Source organism: Lissotriton helveticus, chromosome 5_1 (genome assembly GCF_964261635.1).
Source record: "Lissotriton helveticus chromosome 5_1, aLisHel1.1, whole genome shotgun sequence".
NCBI classification, from domain to species: domain Eukaryota; kingdom Metazoa; phylum Chordata; class Amphibia; order Caudata; family Salamandridae; genus Lissotriton; species Lissotriton helveticus.
The window spans coordinates 8,479,911-8,507,376 of record NC_136065.1 but is presented as its reverse complement, the minus strand read 5'-3'; the positions used below and the strand labels follow the sequence as shown (position 1 = coordinate 8,507,376).

The 27,466-nt window shown below is 47.6% G+C and overlaps 1 protein-coding gene across 1 annotated transcript in view; it reads right to left on the bottom strand.

The window, feature by feature from the left end:
• Positions 1 to 27,466, bottom strand: part of LOC144752889 (uncharacterized) — a 67,730-nt gene that overhangs the window by 3,563 nt on the left and 36,701 nt on the right. Inside the window, exons 2-3 of the mRNA XM_078640715.1 lie at positions 14,654 to 15,017; positions 12,720 to 12,812 (exon numbers count right to left, since the gene is read on the bottom strand). Of these exons, the coding sequence (XP_078496841.1) occupies positions 12,720 to 12,812; positions 14,654 to 14,846 (286 nt within the window). The 5' untranslated portion in view covers positions 14,847 to 15,017. The remainder of the gene's footprint in view (positions 1 to 12,719; positions 12,813 to 14,653; positions 15,018 to 27,466) is intronic.

Here is a 27,466-nt window from a genome sequence, read left to right as displayed (position 1 = left end):
CAGCACTTATTTCTTAGGGCCGGGTCTACATCTGATCCGATATACATTCATGCAGAAAATATTTAAATTGGGATGCAGTGGCCGCCAGCCGTAAAAAAATAATGCCTGGGTGAGGTCCTTGCCTCAGCTTAACAGCAATAATAGTGCGCCACTAATCACAATGAAAAAATTATTTTTAGCACAGCACCCATCCGTTACTCCTTGGCGGCGGCGGCGCCGAATCGATTTTCCCCTTGAGGAGTCGTAAAAATGCAGATCAGACAAGTTTACCCACTTTTTCCCGCCCCAGTGTACTGCGCAGCCGCAGCAGTGCTGGTCTACTCAAGAGGCAAGCAGCGTGTTTTGCGCTGACCCGTGCAGCAGCAGGCCTCTAAAAAAAAAAGCCAAAGGCAAAGTAAGTAGTGATTTGATTTTAATATTTGTTAGTAGTTTAGTCTGTAGCAAGTCTGTTTTTAAATGGTTGAGGTACGTGCAATGAAAAGGGCACCTCTCATTTGATGTGCGCGCTTGTTTTTATGTGTATGACCTGCTGTTCATTTCCGATTGCCAGGCTGGCCGAGTAATAAATAATGTGTCTGCAATATATCGCACAAAGAAAAACCTTGCTTCCGAAGGTTCTTGTTAACCGCAACAGTGGTGTTCCAGTTCTTTCTCGAGTTATAGTTCGCATCTTCAACTTCCCAAAATAATACTAGCGATAAATATTAAATACAACTGTGGCTTCACAAGGTTTCCCTGTAGACAATTATGTTTACCCCTACTCAAAGGCATAACTGAAACAGAAAGTTATCTGTTTCAGCTTCGCCCGGAACATTAAGCCTCTGTGTCGGGCATTCCTTTTTTTAGCAGGTTACATAAGAATGTCTAATACGGAGCTGGATTTGGCAGACTTTCATGTTCAGGGTGGTCTGTGGCGTATATGGTTTGCAAATATCACCTTGTATTGCACTGAGTGCACCAGCCCGTGCCTACTCACTGAGCCTTCAGTGGCCCCTTCAGAGTCAGTTCTCACCAAAGAAGAATGTCGTAGCTTTGGGCAAGGGTTCGCAAGCAGGTGCCCGGCTCCTCACTGACTCTCTTATGACCTTGCACATGGCACCCCATTGTCTTGCGCCTACGGTGTTGAGTTTAAGAATACTACAACGGACTTCACAATATATTTAGCCACTCTGCAGGTATTTGCTCTGTACACCCAGGGCATATGTATGTGCACCACACTTTCCATGCCGTGCACAGCGCTTAATAGCATTATTTTCGCAACATTACAGTTCATGCGCTTTCATCCTTATTCACACCAATATGCAAAGTTAAAACAATATCTCTTATCAGCAATTAGATAAAATACCCATTGTACATGGAGAATAACGTCATGATGCTCATTTGAATGTAACACTTATTATCGACACAGGTTATAGGCAAGTGTGTCGCTGCGTACACCTAATAGCCATGACATCTGCATATGTCACACATGTGTAGAAGTGTGCCCCAACGGTAATGTACATCACCATGTAAACTAGGCACATGCATCTACATATTATAACTACAGGGTAACATTTCTATATAGATTGGGCAACCAGGCGTAGGCATGCACCAACTGTACAACAAAGGTCAGCGTCATCATGTACACCCTATGTTTGTACCTACCTCGCAACACGGGAAGAAGCCATTCGGGTGTACACCTAAACATTGCATCAGTTGTACAGCACAGACAGGAAGTCACGTCCTAAGTGTGCACAAGTGGAGCCAAGTTGTGCATATTAATAGTGCACCAGGCATTAGGTTTCTCACTCTGAAGTGTACTTCAACTGTGAACCAGACATTTGCATAAATTGTGTGGTTCAGAAATTAGGATTCTGTGTCAGAAGATTTTATCAATGGTAAACCCAAAAATGGCATTTTGCACACAGTGCGTACCAATGCTACACCAAAATGCGCCTCAATTGTGTAATGTTGATTTAATCTGTTATTGAAGAGAATTGTTGTATCTAATGAGGTTGTTTCCTGCATGGAATCCTTGCTAATTATCAACTGTAGCTTCACTCCAGAGAACTATTCCTGAGTGTTGTAACAATAATTCAGACGTAGTTGCTTGTCCCGTGGCTCCCTGAAGCACTCCTTGTGTCTTGATGTCCCCATTTTGGCTGGTAGTTGGGAGTGGTTTTGCACTGGTAAACACGAGATGATTCACAGGGTAGTATCCTGACTCATTCTCACAGGTGTAACAGTAAATCCTTCCAGGTATCGCAAGTGCAGTTTCCAATTGTGGGCTTCCTCGAGTGCTTTCAATGCCCCCTGTGCCAAGTTAGCACAAAACATTTATGGACAAGCAGTAATTATTGATTCTGCACGAGTAGACTTCCCCGTCTATCAAAAAACTGAAGTTTCTTCCATGTATTCACAATTAGAGTCTGCATTCATGGAATACTTAAATCACTTGTAGATGTGACATCACAGCAGTCAAGACATGATGGCGATTAATGACATGTTAGGCAAAAACGGCTGGACCCACCTGTCAGAACTGACAATTCCTGAAGAGACTACATAACATTGCAGATATATAAAACCATGAATCGATCATTTCCCATAGTTGTAGATGCGGGCACATTCAGTATTTATCTTCTGCTAATAAAGTGGGTCTACAGTACCCAATCCCACCGTAGGACATTTTAACGCTCTTCAGCTCCTGAATTAGAAGGGACTGTAACAGTGGAGCTGGGGAACAAACTACCCTCTTCGCCAGTACTCCCAAAACATTCTGGTAGAGTTCTCAATACTGTTCGTACTCTCAAGCAATCTGGTGTTTGCATCATCTATCACTCAAATTGTGGGTGGAAGAAGTTACATAGAAATGTAGTTTTTTAGCCCCATCTTTTTTGTTCAGCCTACGCAATCACACAAAACATACAGGTACACTTGCACAGAATTTGCATTCAAAAGGGCCAACATACCTACAGACACTCATTTTCCCAATTGCAGCAAACACACTGGCACTTTACACACAGACCAACAAATGTAACTTGTTTGTTGTTTTTGTACAATTTAACATTTTTAACAATTGAGGATTGAGAAGGTGTTGAATAAAATATATTAAAGTAACGTGTTGATATATTGTGTATTATGATTGATACTTATTTTGTTAATAAATATGATTCAATGTAATGACGCAACCTATGAAGCATGGCGAACAGGAGTTTTCGGGCCTATGAGATAAATTCATTATGGTGTTAAACAATAAGTGTGGTACTGAATTGGCTAATATTTTGGTGTTTATTTATTGTGCATTGCTTTCAGGCTCAGATGTTGTTTACATCTCACTGAGTGATAGGCAAGGAGAAATGGCGATCCCCAGGTTCTGTGTGACCTGAGCCTACAGCATTGAGGCTTTACAGGATCATCATGGAATTGATTGCAGTATTGACACATAAAGGTCACCTATGTAGGAGTGCAGTTAGGAAACCTAAGTATTGTTAATTATGGCATGAGATGTACGAAAGTTGTATGTTGTTTTTGTGAGCAATATGGTGAACATGGTGTGAAAACCACTCTTGCTTGCAATAGCAATGTCACCCACCCCTGAAAAATGTGTCTCTAGATATCCTTCATCAGTGGAGAAGTGTGGCTCACTGCTTAGAGCGGCAGTCCTTGGTGCAGAGGCCTGGCCTGGGACCAGGGTTCAAATCCCGCCTCGGCTGACCTCGGCGGTTCTTGGGCTCATAATTCCTCGGACCTGATTTCTCGCCTCGGTGCCTACTCTGAGCATGAGTCCCACGCTGCAACTCTGGGCAATAGCTTGCTTAGTCTCCACAACGGCCCCCTACAGCGCTGGGGATGCCTGGCTGCACCCCGGGGATGCCCAGGAGTGGACATTTCACGGGGAAAAGCCAGGACGGGTTCCCTAGCGGTATGAATACAGCGCCAGGACACTCCGGATTTCTGGAGTAACAGTGCGCTCTATAAATACGCCTACATTTACATTTGTCATGGTTACATGTAGGACACCCTACCTCCCAAAGCGATCATGAAATGGGCTGTAATGTAGAAGCAAGTGGATTGTGACTCTTGTTTACAGAGCTTATCATCACTGTAATGATACAATTTATCAAGAAATCTTTTGAGCAGGTTACAGACTAAGGAATGGAAGTGACGTCAATGAGGTGAAGCCGCTCCATTATATCATGGCTGTGGGACACAGCCACACCCCATTTAAGTGCCTGCAAGCAGTTTGCTTGTCAAAAGACTGATTTGTATAATTAAGGAATGGTTGCACTGAGCAGTGGTGAAATCAGCATCTTGTCATGAAACTTGCAAAAACATAGAGGGTAATATTAACCACTACTAATGGGGTTAAAGACTAATTAATTTTGGTGTCATTTAAAGGGACCAAGCTAGGAACTAAAATGTCACTGCACATCTTGGTCAGTGTCATGAAGCTCATGGGAGCAGTTAAACAACAGGAGGTGTATGACACATTACAATAGCAAAAAACACAGTTGATGGACAGAATGTAGAACAATGTCATACATTCACCCCAGTACAAAAAAACGATGGATTTAGGCCCAGATCTTTGTACTGGGGTGAATGTATGACATTGTTCTACATTCTGTCCATCAACTGTGTTTTTTGCAATTTTCACCCCGAGTGTGCTGGGGATGCTCAGACGTGAGTCCCAGGCTCTCCACACCACTGGAGTCAAGCTATCCAGGCTGATGAAGGCTGATAGCCAGAAACCGGTCCTTGGATGCTTGATTCCGGTCTGGGAAAGACATGGCTTGGTAGTTCGGACTGGACTGTTCCCATGAGGCACAGGGTCAGAGCTGATTTGCATATAGCCAGTGTCTAACCCAGGGTGGTGTGGAGTGCAAAAAAACGATGGATTTAGGCCCAGATCCTTGTACTGGGGTGAATGTATGACATTGTTCTACATTCTGTCCATCAACTGTGTTTTTTTCACATTACTATAGCAGGCAGAAAGTCAAGCTTACACTCTGTAATGTGAGTGAATTTATAGATAGGTAAATCGCCAACCCTTGGACAATGATGGAGTTAGTATGGAGCGTGTATGTGTTGGAGGACATCGGGGTCTGGGGTGGCACTCAGTTGGCTAGAGTCAATGTGGGAAGGGAAATACCACTCACACTACCTGGAAGTGTAGCTGAAGGGTCCAATAATGTAACCATAAACAGAATTCACAGACTACTAGATGGTCTCAAAATAATATTTACTGGTAGGTCGGCAAGCATGCACTCCAGCTTCCTTAACTGTATTTTTATCTTGTTTTGAGGAGGGAGATGTGTTGTAATTGGGTAAACAGAACTGTGGATTATCTGTAGCCAGGAAAGGACGTTTGGATGAGGCCTCATGTTCTGTGTGGGGGCTGGAGATTCAGTTAATGACTGGTTCTGTGGTGTTCTGTCCATGTCTAATTCAAGAATTCTTTCAGTATCCTAGGGTCTGAACTTTTTGTTAGTTCATCCATAGCTTATAAAAAAAATGCATCAGCCCATCCGTGGATTCGATATATTTAATGTATTTATGAATTATTTTACTAGCTGAGGCTTCGTACAAGTACCAAGAGAATCAGAGCGTTTACATAGTGCATAAGCACTATGAATACTATCAAGACAAAATAAGTAATTAAATGCAACACAAATAGGGAACATTATTTCTTGCATAAACAAGCTAGTCTCTTTACAGAAGATCAAAGTAATTCAATAATAGAGCCATTCCCCAAAGGACGACTTTAAGTGAGTGGGGAGGATACATTTTTAGGAATATTTGTAAGAATGCAATTACTATACTCAATACTGGAGATGACTAGAGATTTAGCAACATCTGTGAGATCTTGCTCGAAATAAAGTGTTCTATCCCATAGATGAATATCAGTGTACAGATGATGTTTTTTGGCTGTAAGGTTAATATGTTTGTGGGGAGTGAGGTCCCTATCTGTAAGAAAATTGAGAGATTTAGAGCAACCAGTGGTGGTCTCTGTTCATTCTAAGATCCAAGTAGGTTGGGACCGGGTTAGAGGTTAGGTACCTTGAGATGTAACAAAATCTGTTTTGTTGGGGGTTAAATTTAGACCTGCATTAATATAAGCAGTAACATGACACTAAAGTTCAATAAGATAAACAACATGTGAAGCCTTAACACCTTGCGTGCGGCCCCGATTTTTCCCCTGTGCTGGACATTCCAGAACAGGGTGTGGTCGTGAGGGAACCATTCCGTCATCAGCACAGCTCAACCGTGACTGATGACGGAATGGTTCCGTCACAAGCATCGAAGGGGCTAACGAAAAGTTAAATAACAAATACAAAACTGACCTTTGACATATAGACATAAAAAGCATGGACATATAATGATATAAAAAGAAAGCTATCAATAATGTATTTGAGCTGTTACCATTAGTCCTCAATGAGTTTAAAAGGGCATCATATGACCCATCATAACCACTTAAGAGGAACCCTATTATTAAAGCAGTCTCACACACGCACCACTATCCCACCTTCAGCTTTTTGGAGAACAACACTTTACACCGCACATTACCTAGGGATGCAGAGTAGATTATTTCGCACTATTGCATCTGGCTTTCAGCAGTGTCAGTTGAGGATGTGGGTGGAGCCATTAGAGTAAGAGGGTGGAGCCAGTGGAGGAAGTGGGTGGGGCACGGGTAGGTGGGTGTGGCCTCCTAAAAACAATTTGAGCACCTGCACTTAATATTTTACAAATTAAGCACTGCCTAGGAGGGATGACCCGTTTCAGTCCTTCTAGAAAGGCTTTAATCGCAGGCACCCTGAAAACGGAGAGATGCTGCCTGTTCTGGAGATAAGCCGCTATGGCGGATAAGTGTATCCGAATGGAAGCATACGCCAGATTGCATTTGTAAAGATGCAACAAATAACAGATGATGTTGTGGGTGGATGCATCTAGCGGGTTGATGTTGTGGTCGGCACAGTAGATGACAAACCGCTTCCATTTAGCTGCATAGCAAGCTCTGGTAGTGGGCTTTCTGGCCTCCCGTATGATATCCATGCAGTCTGGAGGCAAGTTAAGGTAGCCAAACTCTAAGACCTCAGGAGCCAGATCGCCAGGTTGAGCTGTTGCAGATCTGGGTGCTAAATGTCGCCATGGCTCTGCGTCAAAAGCGTGGGTGTGAGGTGCAGCCTTTGATGCGGTACCACGGAGAGTTCTAGAAACGTGGTGTACCATGGTTGGCGTGCCCACGTTGGAGCAACCAGGATGAGAGTCATCGAGTGTTGCTTCAACTTCCTTGCCACCAGCGGTATGAGAGGCGCTGGGGGAAAAGCGTACGCAAATCTGCCTGACCAGTTCATCCATATCGCATTGCCCTGCGACTGTGGATGTGGAAATCTGCTGGCGAAGCTTTGGCATTTTGCGTTTTCATTTGTGGCAAACAGGTCTATCTCTGGATGACCCCACTGCTGGAAGTACGGGTGGAGTACTGATGGATGTATCTCCCACTCGTGCATTTGGTGGCTGTACCTGCTGAGCAGATCCGCCATCTGATTGTCCTTGCCCGGGAGGTGTTCCGCCATGAGGAAGATGTTCCTCTGAATGGCCCACTTCCACATGCTCTGAGCCAGATGAGACAACTGTGGAGAGTGTGTACCCCCCTGCTTTTGAATGTAGTACATGGCTGTCATGTTGTCCGTCCGGATCAACACGACCTTGTTGCACAGATGTACTTTGAACGCCTTCAGTGCCATGAAGATCGCCATCAGTTCTAGGAAGTTGATGTGCATCTTCCTTTGCTGCGTTGTCCACAGTCCCTGCACTGTGTAGTCGAGCACATGAGCTCCCCAACCCTGGAGAGATGCGTCCGTCGTCAGGATAATTCGCGGAACAGGCTCCTGGAACGATCGGCCCTTGCAAAGGTTGTGTGGATTCCACCAATGCAGAGAGCTGAATGCCCGACCGGTCACCAACACTAGGTCGCGTAACTGCCCTTGAGCCTGAGTCCACTGACGAGCCAAGCATTCTTTGAGCGGACGCATATGGAGCCTCGCGTGCGGGACTATGAAGATGCAGGAGGCCATCATGCCTATCAACTGCATGAACACCCTCGCCGGAAGCGAGTGGTGCGGTCTGAACTTCTGGATCAACAACTGAATGTTGTTTATTCTTACTGAATTTGGCTGAACTGTGGCTGCCAGAGTATCGATCGTCGCACCCAGATACTGCCGCACATGGGCTGGCTGAAGGTGCGACTTTGGATAATTCAGTGAGAACCCCAGATCATGAAGGAGGTGAATGGTATGGGACATGCCGGCAGCGCACTGCTGGGCCGACTTCGCCTGAACGAGCCAGTCGTCCAGATAAGGGTAAACGTGAACGTTCTGCCGCCTGAGGTGCGCAGCCACCGTCGCCAGACATTTCGTGAACACCCTGGGCGCTGTGGTCACCCCAAAAGGCAGGACTTTGAACTGGTAATGCCGACCTTGACTGGCGAACCTGAGGTATTTTCTGTGTGATGGATGAAGTGGAATGTGAAAATACGCATACTTGAGATCTAAGGTTGCGAGGAAGTCTCCCTGATTGAGCAGCGGGGGAGAACTTGCTGCAGCGTCAGCATATGAAAGTGTTCTGAGAGAATATATTGGTTCAGGGGTATGAGGTCCAGTATGGGTCTGAGGGACCCGTCCTTCTTCGGGATTAAGAAGTACAGGGAATACACACCTGTGCCTTCTTCCCCCACTGGCACGAGCTCGATTGCCCCTTTTTGCAGCATGACAAGTACCTCCTGCTGCAATAAGTGCAAATGCTCGGCGGACATAGGACGGTGTCTTGGTGGTATGTTGGGTGGAGTGGATGTTAACTCCAGACAATAACCGAACTGTATAAGTTTCCTGACCCACCTGTCTGTGGTGATTGATTTCCAGACTGGCAGGAACTGCTGGAGTCGCCCCCCGACAGGTGTTGTATGGTCGGGGGGCAGCAACAGGGCGTCACTGTTTGTTGGCGGCAGAGGAGCGGGAGTTGTTGTTGCCTCTGCCCTTGGCGCTGTTGCCTCGGTATCCACCTCTACTCTGCTTGGTGTAAGAGGATTGCGCCCCACCTTTATTGAATTGTGTTTGCTGGGACATCTGGCCTCTGGAAACACCTCTATTGCCTGAGCGACGAAAAGTGCTCCCTCTAAACTGTTGGGACTGGAGAGCTCCCATGGACTTAGCAGTCTCGGTATCTTTCTTTATCTTTTCCAGGGTGGTATCCACCTCAGGACCAAATAACCTGTCAGGATTCACCGGCTGGTTAAGGATGGTAGTCTGTATTTCCGGCTTAAACCCTGAGATTCTAAGCCATGCCTGACGTCTTAGCATCACGCTGGTATTGACTGCCCTGGCTGCGGTGTCAGCAACATCCAGTGCGCACTTAATGGAAGCGTTAGAGATGAGTTTCCCTACCTGGATAAGCATCTCCCCCGCCTCTTTATATTGGTCTGGCAGATGCTGCAATAGGGTCTCTAGCGTGTCGTAGTGTGCCCTGTCGTATCGTGCCAAGAGTGCCTGCGTGTTAGAGATACGCCAGATATTGGCCGCCTGAGCTGCTACTGTCTTCCCTGATGCCTCCAGCACTTTAGATTCTCTGTCTGGGGGAGGAGCTTCACCAGTGGTCTGCGAATTCGCCCTCTTGCGGGTATTAGAGACTACCAGAGAGTCCAACTGCAACTGGCCCCTGATGTAGGTAGGATCCCCAGGTGCCGGTCTGTATTTCTTCTCAATTCTAGGGTTGACTACCCTTGACCTCGTGGGTTCCTTAAAAATGTCTGCAGCATGCTTAAGGACCCCCTTTAGCATCGGAAGAGTCTTTACAGTCTTTTCGGCAGTTGAGAAAGTGTCAAAAAGGAAGTCCACTTCCACAGGGTCAGCATGCATTGCAACGTTGTGGTTAGTAGCTGCCCTCTCAATTAAGGCATTAAAGGCCGCAGAATCCTCAGTGGGAGACGTTTTGACGCTGTACGCCTGAGGGTCATGGGCGGTGTGCTGATCCCCTTGGTCACCTGAGACCACCCATGAGTCCTGCTGTTCATCAGGCTCTGTGTGGTGTGGAAAATTGTATTCTTCATCCACATCCCCAGCATCCTCACCATCAGAATAAGTGGGTGAGGGTGTTGCAATTCTTGGAGTGTGAGGAATTAGAGGTTCGACCAAAGCTGGTGAATCTGAATCAGGCCTTTTGCGCTTCAGAGGAATTGTATATGACCCCAAAGGCTGCGAAGCTGTGATTTTTTGTTTGAAAAGCATAAGCTTCCCGGTCTCGGCATCAATGAAATGCTCCGACTGCTCCTCCTGCAATGGCTGATGATGCTGCAAGCTCCCAGCCGGGGGAGTCTGCTTCGACACCGCAGAGTCCTCGGGCACCGATCGCGGGGCGAAGGCCTTGGGCGCCACCTTCGGCGGCAACGTGAAGATGAGTGGCGTCGATGGTTTCGGCGGCGGGACAGATCCCTTAGGGGTGGAAGGCGTCTTCGGTGCCGCCGCTGAAGTCTTGTCCCTGATTCGCTTAAGGGAGTCCGAGACCTGCTTCGTAAAGGAAGCGGACGGTTTCGTCGACCCGACTGCCGACCTCGGTCCACCAACATCGGGAGACTCGAGCGTCGATGACAATGGCGTCTCCGTGCCAGGCGTGGGAGCATCCTTCTTCGGTGCGCCACGATCTGTGTCCGCGGCAGCAGACTTCGACGCCGGCGGTGTCGGAGCGGCAGCCTGGACCACCGGTTTCGGGACTCCAGACTTCGGCTCGACGCCCTTGCTTGACTTCGGCTCGACGCCCTTTTTTTGCTTCGGCTCGACGCCCTTGCGTGAATCCGACTCTACGCCCTTCTTGGACTGTGGGGCAACGATTTTGACCACCTAAGGTCCGACGCCTTTGACCGACTTGACCGGGTCGATGGTTCTCTTTGGCATAGAGGGCCCCGACACCTCGGAAGCTGATGGCGTCGACAGGGGTGCAGACGTCTTCGGTTTCGATGGCGTCTCGACCAACATCATTTTTGTCGATACCGATGGTTTCACTTTCGGTTTCGTTTTCGACAATGGCGGCTCCGCCGAAGTGTCAGTAGCCGGGCCGGAAGGCGGGGCCGTGGATCTAGGAAGAAGGTCTTGGGAAAGGCCGTGTGGCGATCCCTCGACCTGCGCCTTTGTAATTGTTCGAACGGGGCATAGCTCTTCCTCTGAGCTATCTTCCACGGCCCCATAGGCCTCATTGTCGTCCCCTACCTCGTCGACGACTTCTTTTACTTCTTGGCCTTCGACATCCTCATCGTAGTCGAATTCGATGTCCACCGATGGAGGTGAAATCTGCAGCAGAACCTCTTGTTCGTCTGCCTCTTCGTCGTCGAAGATGTCCGCCGGTGCCGGGGCCGAGCGCCGGGCCTCGAGGCGCGCCACGCGCCGAAGCCGAATCGTTTTCTTCGAACGAAACCTGGAACAGGCCATACAGCTGGCTTCGTCGTGGTCCGGCGACAGGCACTTGTTGCACACAGGGTGGACGTCAATGTGGGGATACTTAGATCCACACACGGGACAGTTCTTGAACGGACTCCGTTCCATGTCGTCGAAAATCTTGCTGCGGTCGACCGGGCCTCGATCACCGAAGAGTCACACGACTTCCTGGATATCCGACTCGAACAGAGCCGGAACAGAACCGGGCACCGAACGCAAACAATACAGACGATGTGAAAAAGGCCTTCGGGCCTCGAGAAAGTTTATGTCGATTCCGAACTGGAGATAACGAAATTACATCCGAACCCAATGGCGGAAAAAACCAATCTGGGGATGGAGTCGATGCCCATGCGCACTGTAGTCCAGGGGAGGAGCAACCTATCTAGTGATACTTCGAAGACTCTTCCAGGACAACAATGTGCAATCATCCGGACCCAACACTAGGCGGCGATCTATGCTATAGATATGAATTCAGCAGCCCACATGCCTCGAACATGTGTTTACTTTTAATAAAGCTTTTAAACTTAAATAGACTCTGTGGTTTTTGGTCCTCCAGACTAGAGTGGCTGAGCTAAAGGTTTTGCAATTTTTGCAAGCATGAGTCCGTGCCTCTGACACTTCTTGACTCTGACTCCGTACTCTTGTCCTGCGTTGGATAATCATCATTGGGGATCAATCATCGGTGACTTTGGGAGCTAAATGACTCTGCCACACTATCTAGTCAATAAGGAGATTAGGGGTTCAACTACAAAGTCTGTTATCACTGAGGTATGTGGAAAGTCTAACAGCGCCTATTATAATTGATAAGCTAAGCAATGCATTATTTAGTGTCCATAGTTCTGTTTGTGCAGATTTGTCCCTGCAACAGTAGTAGAATGGATTGTCCTCATTTCCAAACCAAAAGTAAAGTAGTATCTTATTCTTTCTTGGTGGTCATTCACCTTTTTATTGTTGGCAATTGTCAAAGCATAAACATTTAGAAGACTTGAAAAGACATTATGGACAATCCCAGAGGACTGCACTCAGTGCATAGAGCTATTGCTGACTAGAATGGGAGTCCAATGGAATTGCCAAATGTGCAATCTTAGTTAGCTACACAGACAGACTAATAAGAATAATCTAGTAATACCACAGGGAGTCATAGTTGAGGCAGGATAAGAATTTAGATACAGTCTACAAGAAGATCAAAGACGATTTTGAAAAAATCGAATGAGGAACGCTAGGAAAAAATAGGTACTCTATATTAAAATGAAAACTTACTGGGGGCAGCAAAGGAGCCCTCGCCTGACCGATCCTGGCCTGCATCGAGTTCCACAACAGCCTCCTCCTCTGTCCTCTTGCCCCTGGGGGGAGCTGATGTACAACATGAAAGAAAGAAAGACCAGAAAACATGGATGATATTTGTCAACCAAAGCAAACATTTCAAAAGAACAATAACAAAATATTTTGGCGAAATAGCAAATAGACAACTATTCCACGGGATATATTGACCGATCTCATGTGGTCTACTACGTTATTAGTATTGCTTGATTTGCGGACCGTCGACTTGGAAAGTTCTTATCTAACTCACTAAACAAACTACTAAAAAGGTTCGCCTAGGACTGACAGGCAGCAGTCCGCAGCACGCGAAGTGACAGACAAAGTCCATCGTGATTGCAGATCAGCGACAACACTAAAAAGTTTCCTACTACATTAACCAGTCATTAAAATACTCAAACTATCAATCCACCACCACTATTTCTTCTTATCGCCATGTGTACAAAGGAAGGACTGGACTTGAGTCTGTAGGGGCTGATTTAGAAGTCCCTTGCGGCTCTTTTGCTCCATTGTTGCGTGACTTTTGTGACGCAGCGGCAGAACAAAAGAGGCGCCATGGTGCGGCGTATATTAACATCGTGACGCATATGGGAGATGCATCACGTTGTAAAGCCCTGCGCCATCAGGGGGCGTTCCGGTGCAAGGGAGGGCGTTCCTGCGCAGGAATGCATCCTAAAAGTGGCTGAGGGAAATCTACAAGATTTCAATCGGTCACTTTGAGGACAATGATGCGTGACTCAAACCCTGCGCCTGCTTGAAGCAGACGTACGGCTTGACGCAGCATTGGGGAGATAGGGCACCCCAGAGCATTGATGGAGCTGCGCCATCGTTGCGACGCAACTCCAGCAATGCGCCGCCTTTACGGCACAGATGCGTAACGCTTTGGTGACGTTTTGGGCCCATGGTGCGCCGCATTGTAAATACGGCGCACCATGGGTGGTGGTGGCGTGGCGTACAATTACTGGCACATCCCTGCTACTTTGCAGGGATGCGCCGGTAATTAAAAATCTGACCCTTAGGGCTCTATTAGGATGTCCGGCGGATCGCCACCGCCATGGTGGCGGTGGCGATCCAGCCGACAGAAATGACCGCCCGCCACCCTTTTCCCCCCGCCACATTACAATGGCGGGGGGGGACCGCAACGTAGGGAAACACCGCCCGCCACTTTTCCGCCCCGGTCGCATTGCGGCCGGGGCGGAAAATGATTAATATGGTGGCGGTGTCTATGAGACACCGCCAGCCATATTACAATGATACAAGTGCAATGCCTTTCCACGGTGGCAATGCCGCCATGGAAAGGCAGGCGGTGTTCACTCTGTGGGCCCCCGGAGTGAAGGCCAAAGGGGGGTGGCACACGGGGGGGACCGTTGGTAGCCCCCTGCATTTACATAATCAAAGCGGTAGGCACCGCGCGGTGCCTGCCGCTTTGATTATGTAAATGCTGCAAAGCATTTTTAGTAGTGTGGCGGGCGGAGCACAGAGCTCCGCCCGCCACAATACTATAAATACAGGATGTGCCCGCGTGTGTGCGGGACCCCCGCCCTTAGGGCGGGCGGTCCCGATTTACGATAGGATGGCGGGCGGGCTATCCTAATGGGGCCCTTAGTGTCTAGCATTACGCAGTTCTTTAAACTACACTCATACATAATTTCACAGGCCAATGAAATGAACACAAAATCGAAAACAAATATGCATAGTAGCAACGCTACTGAGAAGGAGAGCAGTGCACCTGAAATGCACAGAAGATTTTGAAATATAATTTACCTACAATGTAATCAGCAGCATTAATGCTCTTGGTAAAAAACAAAAATTTGCAATATAATAACACACAGAGCAGGAGAAAACAGAGTAGTTAAGAAATAGCTACTACTACTCACCAACTCCGGGGATCTCAAGGCCGAGCAGGTCGAGCAGATCGCGTTCCCTGTCCAGGAGATCCGTCCAACGGTGGGTGGCCTGGTTGTAGGTGCGCCGGACCCGAGAGTGCTGGTACATGGCCCAGCACACCTTCTCCCACCGCTTCCGGCGCTCCTGGATCCCGTACCCGCGAGCGATCTTGCCGCCTGCCATGATGGTCCTGGGGAGGCGGCGCTGAACATAAAAAACGAGTGCGGCCACCTCCTCCGCGCTGAAGATCTCCCGGGGTGCGACTGCTCCCCCCTCAAACGCCCGCACGGGAGCCGGGCACGGGGTGCGGGACCCTTCCCGGCTCCCTTTACCATGGTCTGGGCAGAAAGGAAGCTAAATAATAAAGAAGAAATAGAATAGGGAAGAAGAAAAGAAAAGAGTTTAAAAAAGTAGTTTAAAAATTAACCAAAAGTAGCAGAAAACACCAAAATATAGAGCTAGAAAAATAGAGGGATAGTCAAGTCATCAAGTTTGTTTATTATGTTTTGGAACTCCAAAGAGGTCCACATAAAAAGATACATAATACAAAATACTCGTTCAAATGCAAAAGACATTTACAAATTTTACCAAAGTACAGCATAATCAGCACAACACAGTTAATAAAAACCCCTCTAATAAATATCTAAAAAACTTTTTAAAAAGTTAAAAATGCTAAAACAGAACTTTTCATTGGGAGGATTGTACAAAGCATGCAAGAAGGAATTGGCAGTAAGAATATATAATTTCAAGCATATTTGTCTCAGCCACTTACGACGAAATGATCGAAGTACAGGACATATAAAGAGAACATGTATACAGTCCTGGGTAAACAAATTACAGAAGTTACAAATTGCAGAACAACCATACCACCTGGCCATAAGATTATTTAAAGGTAGCAGATCCTGCCTCAGGAGAAGCCAAAACCGCTGTATGCCATGGGATAGGTTCCAGGCGACATAGGGTTGCATATGTTTTAATACGCAAGTATCAGTAAGAGGAGTAACTCCCTTCTTTACAATAATGGACTCCCTGTCCAACCTGAAACTGAGATCCCACGAGGCCTGTTTCAAGAGTGATTTTAACTGGACGGCAGACAAAGTAAAAAGAGTACTCTCCTCCAATTGTAGAAGAGCGACAGCCCTTCTAAAATTATTTACAATTAAGGAGAACTCCCTTAGGGTGCCCAGCAATTCAGTCTTCATTAAGTGTCTCAAAGTCCCCACTTCCCCTCTAGCCAGACTTGATACCCAACGCACTAACCCTGCCAAGCCCTGCACCCAACTACTACGGATGCCGAACTCAAGTCTCAGGGATGCCACTGTGCAGGCGGTGTTAATAGACGCTAAAAACCGTAGAATATTTCCTTCTGCAACGTGTAAGAAACCCCATTGCCCTAGATTGACTATTTCAATTCCGTACAAGAGGGATGACGGGATTTTCGCCCTAAAGACCTCTAGCAGGTAAGAGAAATGTCTTCTCCCTGTGGCAGAGTATAATGCACTCGAGCTTTTACCCTGAGACAGGGCCTTCCGGGTATTATTATCAATGTGGGCCTTGTCACTTAGGTTATCAGATATTATTTTCCCCAGGAAGACATAAAACTTAACCACCTCCAACTTATGACCTCCTACTGACCAACCGAAGTTTTCATACTTTGTTTTTTTCCTCCCTGAAATACACATGATTTTACTTTTAGCTGCATTTATCTTTAAGTAATGGGATTCAGCAAAAAGATGCAGAGCGTGCAGACGATTATTTAACCCTTTGGGCGTTAAGTCCAATATAATGATATTGTCCGCATATAGCAAACAAGAAATTGGAGTTCCCCCCAATGTTGGTGCGATACCATCACAAGCAGATAAAGACATAGGGAGATCTTAAATGTACAAGGAAAAAAAGCAGAGGAGCTAAAAGACAACCCTTCTTTAGTCCGTTGATGGAAGGAATGACTTGAGACAACCCCCTTTCCCCTCCTTGAAGGACTTGGCACCATGTATCTGAGTGAAGAGCCTTAACCAAATCTAACAGGAGAGGGGGCATGCCTAGAGCGGCTAATTTTCTCCACAGCAAGAGCCGATCCACTTTGTCGAACGCTGTGGAGAAATCTATAAACGCCGCAAAGACTCTTCCCCCACGAACCCTTACATATTTATCAGAAATTATCTGAAGTGCGGTAAGGTTGTCCAAAGTGCCATGTCCCTTGCGAAAGCCTGTCTGTTCTAAAGGTAATATGTGACTCCTATCAACCCAGTCGTTAATCGAGTATAGGAGACATTTAGTAAAGACTTTACCTATTGCGTCGAGCAGGGCGATTTGGCGGTAATTCTTGGGTTCATTCCTATCACCTTTCTTAAACAATGGCACCAATATGCTCCCTTTCCAGGACAAGGGGACAGATTTACTCAGGAAGCAAAACCTAAATATAAGGAAAATAATTTTGCTCCAGGCGACTGAGTCTTGTTTCAGGACGGATATCGGGAGCTCATTATGCCCCATTGCACCAGAAGGGCGCAGTTCCTTTATGGCCAGTTCGATAGATTTCCCTTCTGAAAAAACTATTAGAAAATTACTATCATTACAGAATCCCCCATACTCGGCCATCGGCCCATTACTAGCGTATAGATTAGCGATGTAATTAACCCAGATTTGTTCAGATATAGGGATTGGACGGGGACTGACTCTTGTTCCACAATCCTCCCCGATTAGAGACCAGAATAATCTTGCGTGACCGTTAACTACGGCCTCTCGCAAATTGATCCATAAAGAATCCTCTTTTTCTTTTTTTATTTTAATCTTGGCCCTGCGTCTCCTTCTTTTTAAGAGGGCTATTTTGCGGCATCTTTCGGGGGATCTGGACAAATATTGTTCCCTCACCAGTTTATTTATTTCCTTATTTAAGAGGATGACCGATCTGGGAAGTATGGTCTTTTTTGTGGTTAGATTGGATTTTCTTGCGGCTCGAGTGACCTCCTTCATAAAATCCTCAAAAGAAGTTAATTCGGCCCCCTAGCCAGTTACGAAGATCTTTTAGTGTTTTATCCAGGATATGCTCCAGGCCCTTCATGGCTTTTGAATTCCAAAAACATCTTCCTGTTTTATTACTTAAGTTGACCAAGTCACCACTAAAGTTGACCAAGTCACCATAGAGGGATAGATAATAAGTAAAATAGATTAAAAAAAACTTCAAACAAGCAAAGGATGGCAGAGATTCAGAGAGGATACAAAAAGCATGCCCAGAACCATAGCAATGAATGAGAAAAAAGATGGCCGCGCCCGTTCACGACCGCGTGGGTAAGTTCGCGCGAGATTTTCCTCGCGATCACTCGCGAAATTGTACTAGCGAGCCGCACACTTTGCGAGATTACACATCGCGCCCGGAAACAGAAATACGTCATGTAAACAAGATGGCCGCGCTCGTGAACGACCGTGAGGGTAACTTCGCGCCGTTGTGCTACAAGCGGCTCGCTAAAACGCACAAAACCTTGCGAACTAACACGCCGCAAAAAAACAAATCGTAAATTCGCACGAATTCGCTGCTTCCGAATTCGATCTCGCGCAAGTTCGCCACCCGCGAATCCCGCAAAATTGCAGAAAAACGAGTTTTGCAAAACTGAAAGCACTCAGCAGGTGCAAAAGTTCAAACTCATCATTAGTAACCATTCCCTGTAGTGCTTCCTGACTGGGGCCCCTCCAGAGCTCAGTTGCTAGTTTCAACTATTCTATGACCCTGCTCTGACCCTCACAGCAGGCTCATAGAATAGCTACAAGTAGGCCACAAAGGTCCTGGAAAAAAAATTGCACTGCAACAGAAAGCAAATTACAGATAAGGAAGCAGGTGCCAGACTGGAATTTTAAAACAGTGACACATTAATAAATCAACCCCAAATTAATTCATGTCAGTTGAAGCAGGGCAGGTGTGCTTGCTTTTCCCCCCCATAATCTACAGTGATGAACCAGAGGGTGGCATTGATGTACCAGAGGGTGGCATGGGTGAAACAGAGGGTGGCAGTGGTGAAACAGAGGGTGCTGTGAATCTGTGATGATGAACCAGACGTAGAAACAACATAGTCGCGACCGTTGCGAGCCGACAAGTAAGTTCGCAATTGCGAACTGGTACAAAACCCTCGCGAACTGGCAGAAACCCTTGCGAACACAAAAAAAAAAATCCGCAAATTCGCCAGAATTCACGGATTTTGCGGATTGCAAGTTCGCAAATACGCAAATTCGCGAACGCCAGATTCGCGAAATTCGCCCATGCTTACAACTCATCCCTTCGGTGACCGGCACTGAACGCACGATATTGAATGAACATCGAACACCCGGGACTAGTGTCGCATCGTGAGTCACGGGGGCCTCGGTTAAGTGTATTTTGAAAGTTTTCACCCAAATCCGTCAATGTTCGTCTCATCAGAAGCGCCGAGGTTAATGTGTCTCTAGAACGGCTGCGGGTGCAGGGGCTGCTGTGCCCATGTGTGGGTGAACTGGAAACAGAAAGGTAGCATCAGGAGTGAAGATGGACTGCCCTGGTCAGTGATGCTTGGTCCAGTGTCTGCGGTCACTCACCTCCAGCATCCATCCTCCAGGCCGCGCTCCGCCTCCTCTGTGGGCGCATCTCTATGACGGGGCCAGCACTCACTTTAGTCTGCTCATCCTCCGGCCTGGCCTCTCTCCGGGGGTGGATGGGGCCTTGAAGCAGCGGGGGTCGCGGGGTCTCAGCAGGGGCCGGGCCTGGGCTCAGGGGGCCTCTCTCTCCTCAGCCTCACCGAAGGGGCCTCTCCTCCTCGAGACCACGGATGGAGCAGGGTGTGGCCCCCAGGGTGGGGCCCTTTATATCCCAGAGGTACCAGAATGTTCTGGGGTGTTCCAGGGCCTGGGGAGGGCGGGGCTTCAGACTCCTTCCAACGCTCGGGCGGGGGGTGGGGTGGGGGGAGGGGGGGAGCACGTGCTCCAGCGTTGCAGGCCCCGTGGAGCTGCACGTGTTGAACTTTGATGGCGGCTGGAAGGACTTTACCATCGGCCCAGAACGGACAGTTCAAGACATTACGACTCATCGATCACCAGTGCTCGGCTCAGCTCTGCATGTGTCACTGTCTGCACCAACCTTTATTAACAGCAGGAGATCCAATGACTGAGCCCTCCCTGGGGACGCAGCTGTCATGGGTTTTTCTTAGCACACTTTGTGTTTTTGCACCAATTACTTGCGTCCTGCACATTGTAACACCTCTGCATTTTAACACCCCTTTTACAGTTTTATCTATTTTACTTTTTCTAATTTGTATCTTCTTGCTCAGTTTTTTTGTAAAGGATTTTAAGTAATCCAACAATAGAGATTCTATTCATTCATTAAAAACGTGGCTCCAGCAGCGCAGCTGCAACAAGTTCTCACACTGATCATCGGTCACTCTCACACTGATCATCGGTCACTCTCACACTGATCATCAGTCATTCTCACGCTGATCATCAGTCACTCTCACACTGATCATCGGTCACTCTCACACTCATCATCAGTCACTCTTACACTCATCATCAGTCACTCTCACACTCATCATCAGTCACTCTCACACTCATCATCAGTCACTCTCACACTGATCATCGGTCACTCACACTGATCATCGGTCACTCTCACACTGATCATGAGTCACTCTCACACTGATCATCAGTCACTCTCACACTGATCATCAGTCACTCTCACACTGATCATCAGTCACTCTCACACTGATCATCAGTCACTCTCCCACTGATCATCGGTCGTTCTCACACTGATCATCAGTCACTCTCACACTGATCATCAGTCACTCTCACACTGATCATCAGTCACTCTCACACTGATCGTGAGTCATTCTCACACTGATCATCAGTCACTCTCACACTGATCATCAGTCACTCTCACACCGATCATCAGTCACTCTCACACCGATCATCAGTCACTCTCACACTGATCATGAGTCATTCTCACACTGATCATCAGTCACTCTCACACTGATCAGTCACTCTCACTGAGGAAACAGAAATTTTATATGGCCAATATGTCCCCTACGTATACCCCCACGTTTTAGTGTATATGCATGTCACCCATGCATTTTCCCTTAATGGCCTGAATAACGAGGCCTCTGCATTAACGTCCTACATTAGGATGTCAGTTACCAAGTCTTCCATGAAAGAAATGTTAATTCTGCACTGAGGCCCATGTTGCCAATGTGTTTGTAAAGTGCACGTTTACTAAATCAAGATGGACCCATATTGTGGCTCAGACAGGGCCAGTCCCTGAATTAAGGTTTTTCATGGCTCCTGACACTCTGAGAGTTACAGCTACGCATCCGTGACCTCTCGCATACTCTTGGCTCAGCCGAGAGGTGCCCAGCCTGGCCTGCCAAGACAGTATTTTGCCTACAGTTATCTGCTCCGTTCCACAGAATCACATTCCTGCCTGGCGAGGAAAGTCGACAGAACCCTTCTGCAAAGATAGAGCCTAGCCTTTCTGTCTCCGTTTAAGTGATTTACAGAGCTCACATCCATAGAAAGCCCAAAGCCCCCACGTAATGCACGAAGAAATATATGCCCACACCGGCTCTTGGTGAAGAGTGACCTTTTGCTTCAGATAATACATCCCCGGACCCAAGATATCAGATATTACCAGATGTACAAGTCGTCCTGACACTGAAGGTTTCTCTACTAGACCGAAAGTCAGCTCCCCCCAGCTCCCCCCCAGTCACACGTCAATTACACGTCATGACCAAGTTGCACACAAGTAGGGCAAAGTTCCAGCTGGCCATGCAATCCCCTCCATGTATCCACCCACCTATGACACTTACCCATGACATCTCAAGTGTACGCCTACATGCACGCCCACATGCTCTTATCTCTTTCTCTTGCTCCGCCTGAAGTCCTCCTCCTCTTTCTCTATGTACGAGATTAATGTATAAATATTGTACTCTGTGAATAAACTTCAGATGACGATCCTTCCTGAACCTTAGTGGTGATGGAACCCGATTCTCCTTTAACTCGAGTTAGAGAAATAAAGCCCTTTGAATCGGACACCACGGACTCTGCCTCTCATTTAATGCATGACCCTTTGTTTAAGTATAGAAATTATGACAGGGTAATATTTTATTTACCACTGATCATGAGTCATTCTCACACTGATCATATCACTAGGGCCAATGACCCTTACTTCTACTAAAATTTGTAGCCAAAATCCAGCCACTGCCGCTGCAGGTGAGAGCGGAGGGGCCAGGTGAGGGGGGATTTTGAGAGATGACCACAAGGGAAAATGAATTATTTATTTAATTTTCCCTCGTGGCCATTTCTTGAAATCCCCCCTCACCCGACCCTGCCGCTCTTACCTGTAGCGGCCGCAGCTGCAAAAATCCTGGAAGTGATGGGGTCCTCCAGGGGTACTCAGATTATAATAGTGAAAGTATGTGTAAAGAAACAGAGAGGAATTATTTAAAGCTAGTAAATATGTTTATGCATAAAGAGGATAATTGGATTGATGAGTTAGAAATTGCCTTAAATGTGTTATTGAAATTCTCCAACGCAACCTTGGTCATGGCTGGTGACTTTAATGCAAGGCTGTTTCGAGCACGAACGGATACTTTACTACAGGACTTCTATGATCAAGGGGCTCGATTCACAGTACTAACTTAAGACAAAATCCTAAACTTACTACCATTTTGGTATTCACAGAAGGCACTTACTCATTTCGGTAATCACTAGAAGTCTCCCCACGACCGCTCCCCACGACCCCTGGTCCACCTGGGTATCGTTACTGTATTGCTCTGCATTTAAAAAGCTGTTGTGCTGCTCGCATTGCCTCCCCAGCTGATTCCGCCATCATAGCGCTACTGTATTGCTCTGCATTTAAAAAGCTATTGCTCTGCATTTAAAAAGCTGTTGTGCTGCTCGCATTGCCTCCCCAGCTGATTCCGCCATCATAGCGCTCACTATTCAGCCGTTTTGTGTTGTAGTGGGCTGCTCGCTTTATTTGGCCATATTTATTTATATTTATTTATCATTGCCTCCGCTGTGTTCACCTAAAGGTTGCCCGCTTTGCCTTCAATAGTGTGTAGCCTATTTGTAACCCTGTGTGTGCCCCGGGCTCTTCCAGTTTCGTTTCACCAGCCATCTTGATGTTGTGCATCGGAGCCCGTCCCCTCCACCACGATCCCGCCTCCCAGCAGCCCCTCCCTCGCACCTCCCCTTCCACCATCCATATATGACAGATGTATTCACGCGCAGCGGTCGCGCCCCATGCGTGCCGAAGGTGCGCCAAAGGTAAGCCCGTCTACGCCCGTCCGCGTCTGGACCGCACCCAGCACCTGACCCCCTGGCCCTCGCAAACCCCACTCCACCCACATAACGTATTACACTGCCACCTTCCTAGCCCTTAACACCGGACGCACACCACAATGCTTCGAAGCTGCCCCAGGACTCACCCACGGCCCCTTCGCCTGCCTCTCCTGCAAGTTCGCCTGCATCAAGACCCACACCAAACCCACTAACTCCAAACACAGATCCAACCCTAACCACCTGAAGTGCATCCTGCTGAATACCCGCTCGGTCCACAGACACGCCACTGAACTTTGGGACCTACTGGACACTGCTTCACCGGACATCGCCTTCCTTACAGAAACCTGGATGAACGCCTCTTCAGCGCCCGACATCGCCATAGCCATCCCGGACACTTTCAAGATCATCCGAAAAGACTGCACTAACCAAACAGGAGGAGGCATCGCCATCGTTCATAAGAACACCATCCGAATCACGACCAGCCTCGACGATAACCTTGCAACCGCAGAACACCTCCACTTCCAGATCCACACCGACCCCAGGACCACCCTCATCTACAGACCACCAGGAACCCGTAAACAATTCAGCGAAGACATCACTGACTTCATCAGCCCACATGCCCTCGACTCCGAGAACTGCATTCTACTGGGAGACCTCAACTTCCACCTGGAAAAGAAAAACGATAGCAACACCACCACCCTTCTGGACAACCTGGCCAATCTTGGTCTCAAACAACTTGTTGACACCCCCACCCATATAGCCGGACATACGCTCGACCCAATCTTCTCCTCCAGCAAGTACATCTCCTTCGACCACACCACAGCTCTCCATTGGACGGACCACAGCTGCGTTCACTTCAGTTACAAAACTACCTCGACCCACAACCCCCCACAACCTTTTCCACGAAGAAACTGGAATAAAATCACCACCGACCAACTCCTCACATCGCTCAAACAAAACCCTCCCGGCCCTCTCATCGGATCCAAACCAAGCGGCCACCATACTCAAACAATGGATCACTCACAGCGCTGACGAACTAGCACCCTTGAAAAACCACCAAACCAAACAGAGTAACAACAAGCATTTGCAATGCAATAGGTCTCGCATTAGGAAAGTTTGAGCTATTGGTATTGTAAATGACACATTTTTTATTTATGTGTTGGTTTTGAAAATAGCAAAATTAATAGCTTTGTCATTTACAATGCCAATAGTTATATCTTTTGCAAATGTGACACCTATAGCATTTGTAATGCAACATGCAAAATTAATAGCTTTGTCATTTACAATGCCAATAGTTATATCTTTTGCAAATGTGACACCTATAGCATTTGTAATGCAACATGTTTTGTATTTACGTGACTTAGATGTATTGATATTACAAATAACAATGGCTTTTATTTATTTTTTTATAATCAATACTTAAATAAAAGTTATTGTAATTTTTAATGGCAATACCTTAAACTTTTGTAAATATCTTTTGTGAAGATTATGTTCAGTGTATTTTATTGTGACGAAAATCCAAGAACAGAAGTGAAATATTAACATATTTTTGTGACATTTGTAATAAAGCTTGAAACATTGAGAGAACATATTTGAACCAGTTGTTGTTGAATGGTTGTGCAGCTGAGCCCCCCTCACCAAAAAAAACAAATAAGGCAACAGTCCACCACAATTAATCAACAGTGGGAGAAGCTTAACAGCAGCAACCCAAACAAAGGAACAACTCAAGCCAACATGAAGGACTGTGGAAAAAGCTAAACAGCTGGGGTGGCTATAGCGACAGATGGGGGATGGGGCAAAGCTCCCAACTAACACATATGGGAGGACCTAAGAACCAATAGTTGCCTGGGATGAGGTCACAGGCCAAAAGTCGATAGCCAGGCAGGGCTCAACTAGAGTAATAGAGGCTGAAGACAGACTACAGAGAGAAGAGAAGTGCCAAGAAAATAATTCAAGTTGGAATACATGCCCGGTAGTTTATTAGTGAGGCTGATGGTGGTCAAAGATGAGGTTAAAGCAGCCATCTCCTTGTAAACAGAAGCACCAACACGCAGGAAGCCTAGCAATCAAAATACTGTTTCTTTTGTAAACTTTTATTTCAGTTTTGGTGGGGTTTCTGTGTTCACACAGTGGGTCTTTCCAAGTAACTCTAAGGAGTATGTTACTGTTCATCTATATCACGTTCAAGTGTCTTATCAGGTGGCGTTTCTGTATTTAAAACAAACCCAAGAGACGCAACATGTTTGGGATTCTTCGTGTGCCCTCTTGAAATAAGTACAGCTTTGAGAAGAAAGTCTGATATAGTTTCTGCTTTCACCAGTGTTTCTGTGAAACTAAAACAAACCATTTTCATGTCAAAGGAGGACTCGTTTTCCCGCCTATTCCAGTTTCTTTAAGTATGCCAGGGTTTTGTTTCCTGATCCCGTGTTCATAGGCGAAATGTAAACACTTTCTAGGACAAGTTCATATGATAGGGTGCCGCCGCGCTGCCCGCTGCGACCCGGAAGCTCTTGGCCGGCCGGCCAATCCGGACCGGAAGTCCCGCCTCCCGAGGTCCGCGAGCTGCCGGCGCATGGAGCGCCCTGCCGGTCCGGGGTAGCCCGGGTCCCCAGGAGGGGGCCGGGGAGAAGGAGGAGTGTGGCGCCTGTTGCGGGGCTCCTCTGACCTGAGGGAGCCCCGATTTAGAAGAGGAGACGCGAGGAGCAGAGCGCGAGAGGAGCCCCGCCGGAAGAGCGAAGTCGGTGAGTGGGGCCCAGGGCTGATGTGAAGTGCGTGCGTGCCTGTGTGTATGCCTGTGGGGGAGGGGAGGGGAGGGAAGGGGGGGGAGTGTGTGCGCGCGTGTGTGCGCATGCATGACTGTGTGATTGAGAGAGAATGCGAGGCGGGGGATAGTGTGCCGTGTGCCTGTATGTGTGCCGTGTGCCTGCGTGTGCATGCGCGCGCCTGTGTGTGTGTGTGTGTGTGCGTGCGTGCATGCAGAGGGGTGGGGGCTGCCTGTGTCTGTGTGAGGCTTTGCACCGCGCATGCGCAGCTATCAGACGCGCGCGCTCCCGAGGTGAAATCTGACAATGGGAAAGCGCGCGTCTGATTGCTGTCCACTTTCCTAAATACGGGCAGCATAAGATGTCGAGCTGATGCATTCATGCTTCGCATGAATGCCACATCAGCTCGACCTAAAAAGGCCGCCTGGTTCAACGAGGACCTTAAGAAATTCAAGAAACTATGCCGTACTCTCGAGAAAGCATGGAGAAAAAACCCAACCACTGATAACCTGACCACCTTCAAGACAGCCATCCGCAAACACCACCAATCGATCGATCCACAAAGAAATCATCATTAAGGATCGACTCGACAACAACGCCCAAAACAGCAAGGAACTATTCAACATCGTCAAAGAATTTACCAACCCCACCGCAGCCTCAAACGACATTACTCCCTCCCAAGACCTCTGCGACTCGTTATCCTCTTTCTTTTACAACAAAATCGCCGACATACATAACAGCTTTGAGAACATTTCCAAAGAACAGTCCACTCCACCTACCTCCGAACCTAAACCGCCCTCTACCATCCTCAACGCCTGGAACCCAATCACCACTGAAGACACCATCCGCCTAATGAACTCCATCCACTCAGGCTCGCCAACTGACCCCTGTCCCCACCACATCTTCAACAAAGCAGACTCCATCATCGCACCCTATCTCCGTGATGTCATCAACTGCTCCTTCAACTCCGCTACCTTCCCAGAAAGCTGGAAACACGCAGAACTTAACGCCCTCTTGAAGAAACCCACAGCGGACCCCTCCGAACTTAAAAACTACCGCCCCATCTCCCTCCTCCCATTCCCTGCCAAAGTCATTGAGAAAACCGTCAACAGACAGCTCGTCGCCTTCCTTGAATCCAACAACTCCCTCGACGCCTCACAGTCTGGCTTTCGAGCCAAACACAGCACCGAAACCGCCCTTATTGCAGCCACAGACGACATCAGAACACTACTGGACAATGGAGAAACAGTTGCCCTCATCCTACTCGACCTCTCCGCCGCCTTCGACACAGTCTGTCACAGCACCCTCATACAACGCCTCAGCAACATCGGCATACAAGGAAAAGCCTTGGACTGGATCATCTCGTTCCTCGACGGGAGAACCCAGAGAGTCCGACTCCCCCCATTCAAATCAGAGGCCACCGAAGTCATCTGCGGAGTACCACAAGGATCATCACTCAGTCCCACCCTCTTCAACGTTTACATGAGTCCCCTCGCGTCCATTGCGCGACAACACAATCTTAACATCATCTCTTACGCTGATGACACCCAGCTGATCCTCTCCCTTACCAAAGACCCTAACACCGCCAAAACCAATCTTCATGAAGGCATGAAAGAAGTAGCCGAATGGATGAAAAACAGCCGCCTAAAACTTAATTCAGACAAAACGGAAGTCCTCATCCTAGGATCATCCCCCTCTGCGTGGGACGACTCATGGTGGCCATCGGCCCTGGGCACGGCACCCATCCCCACA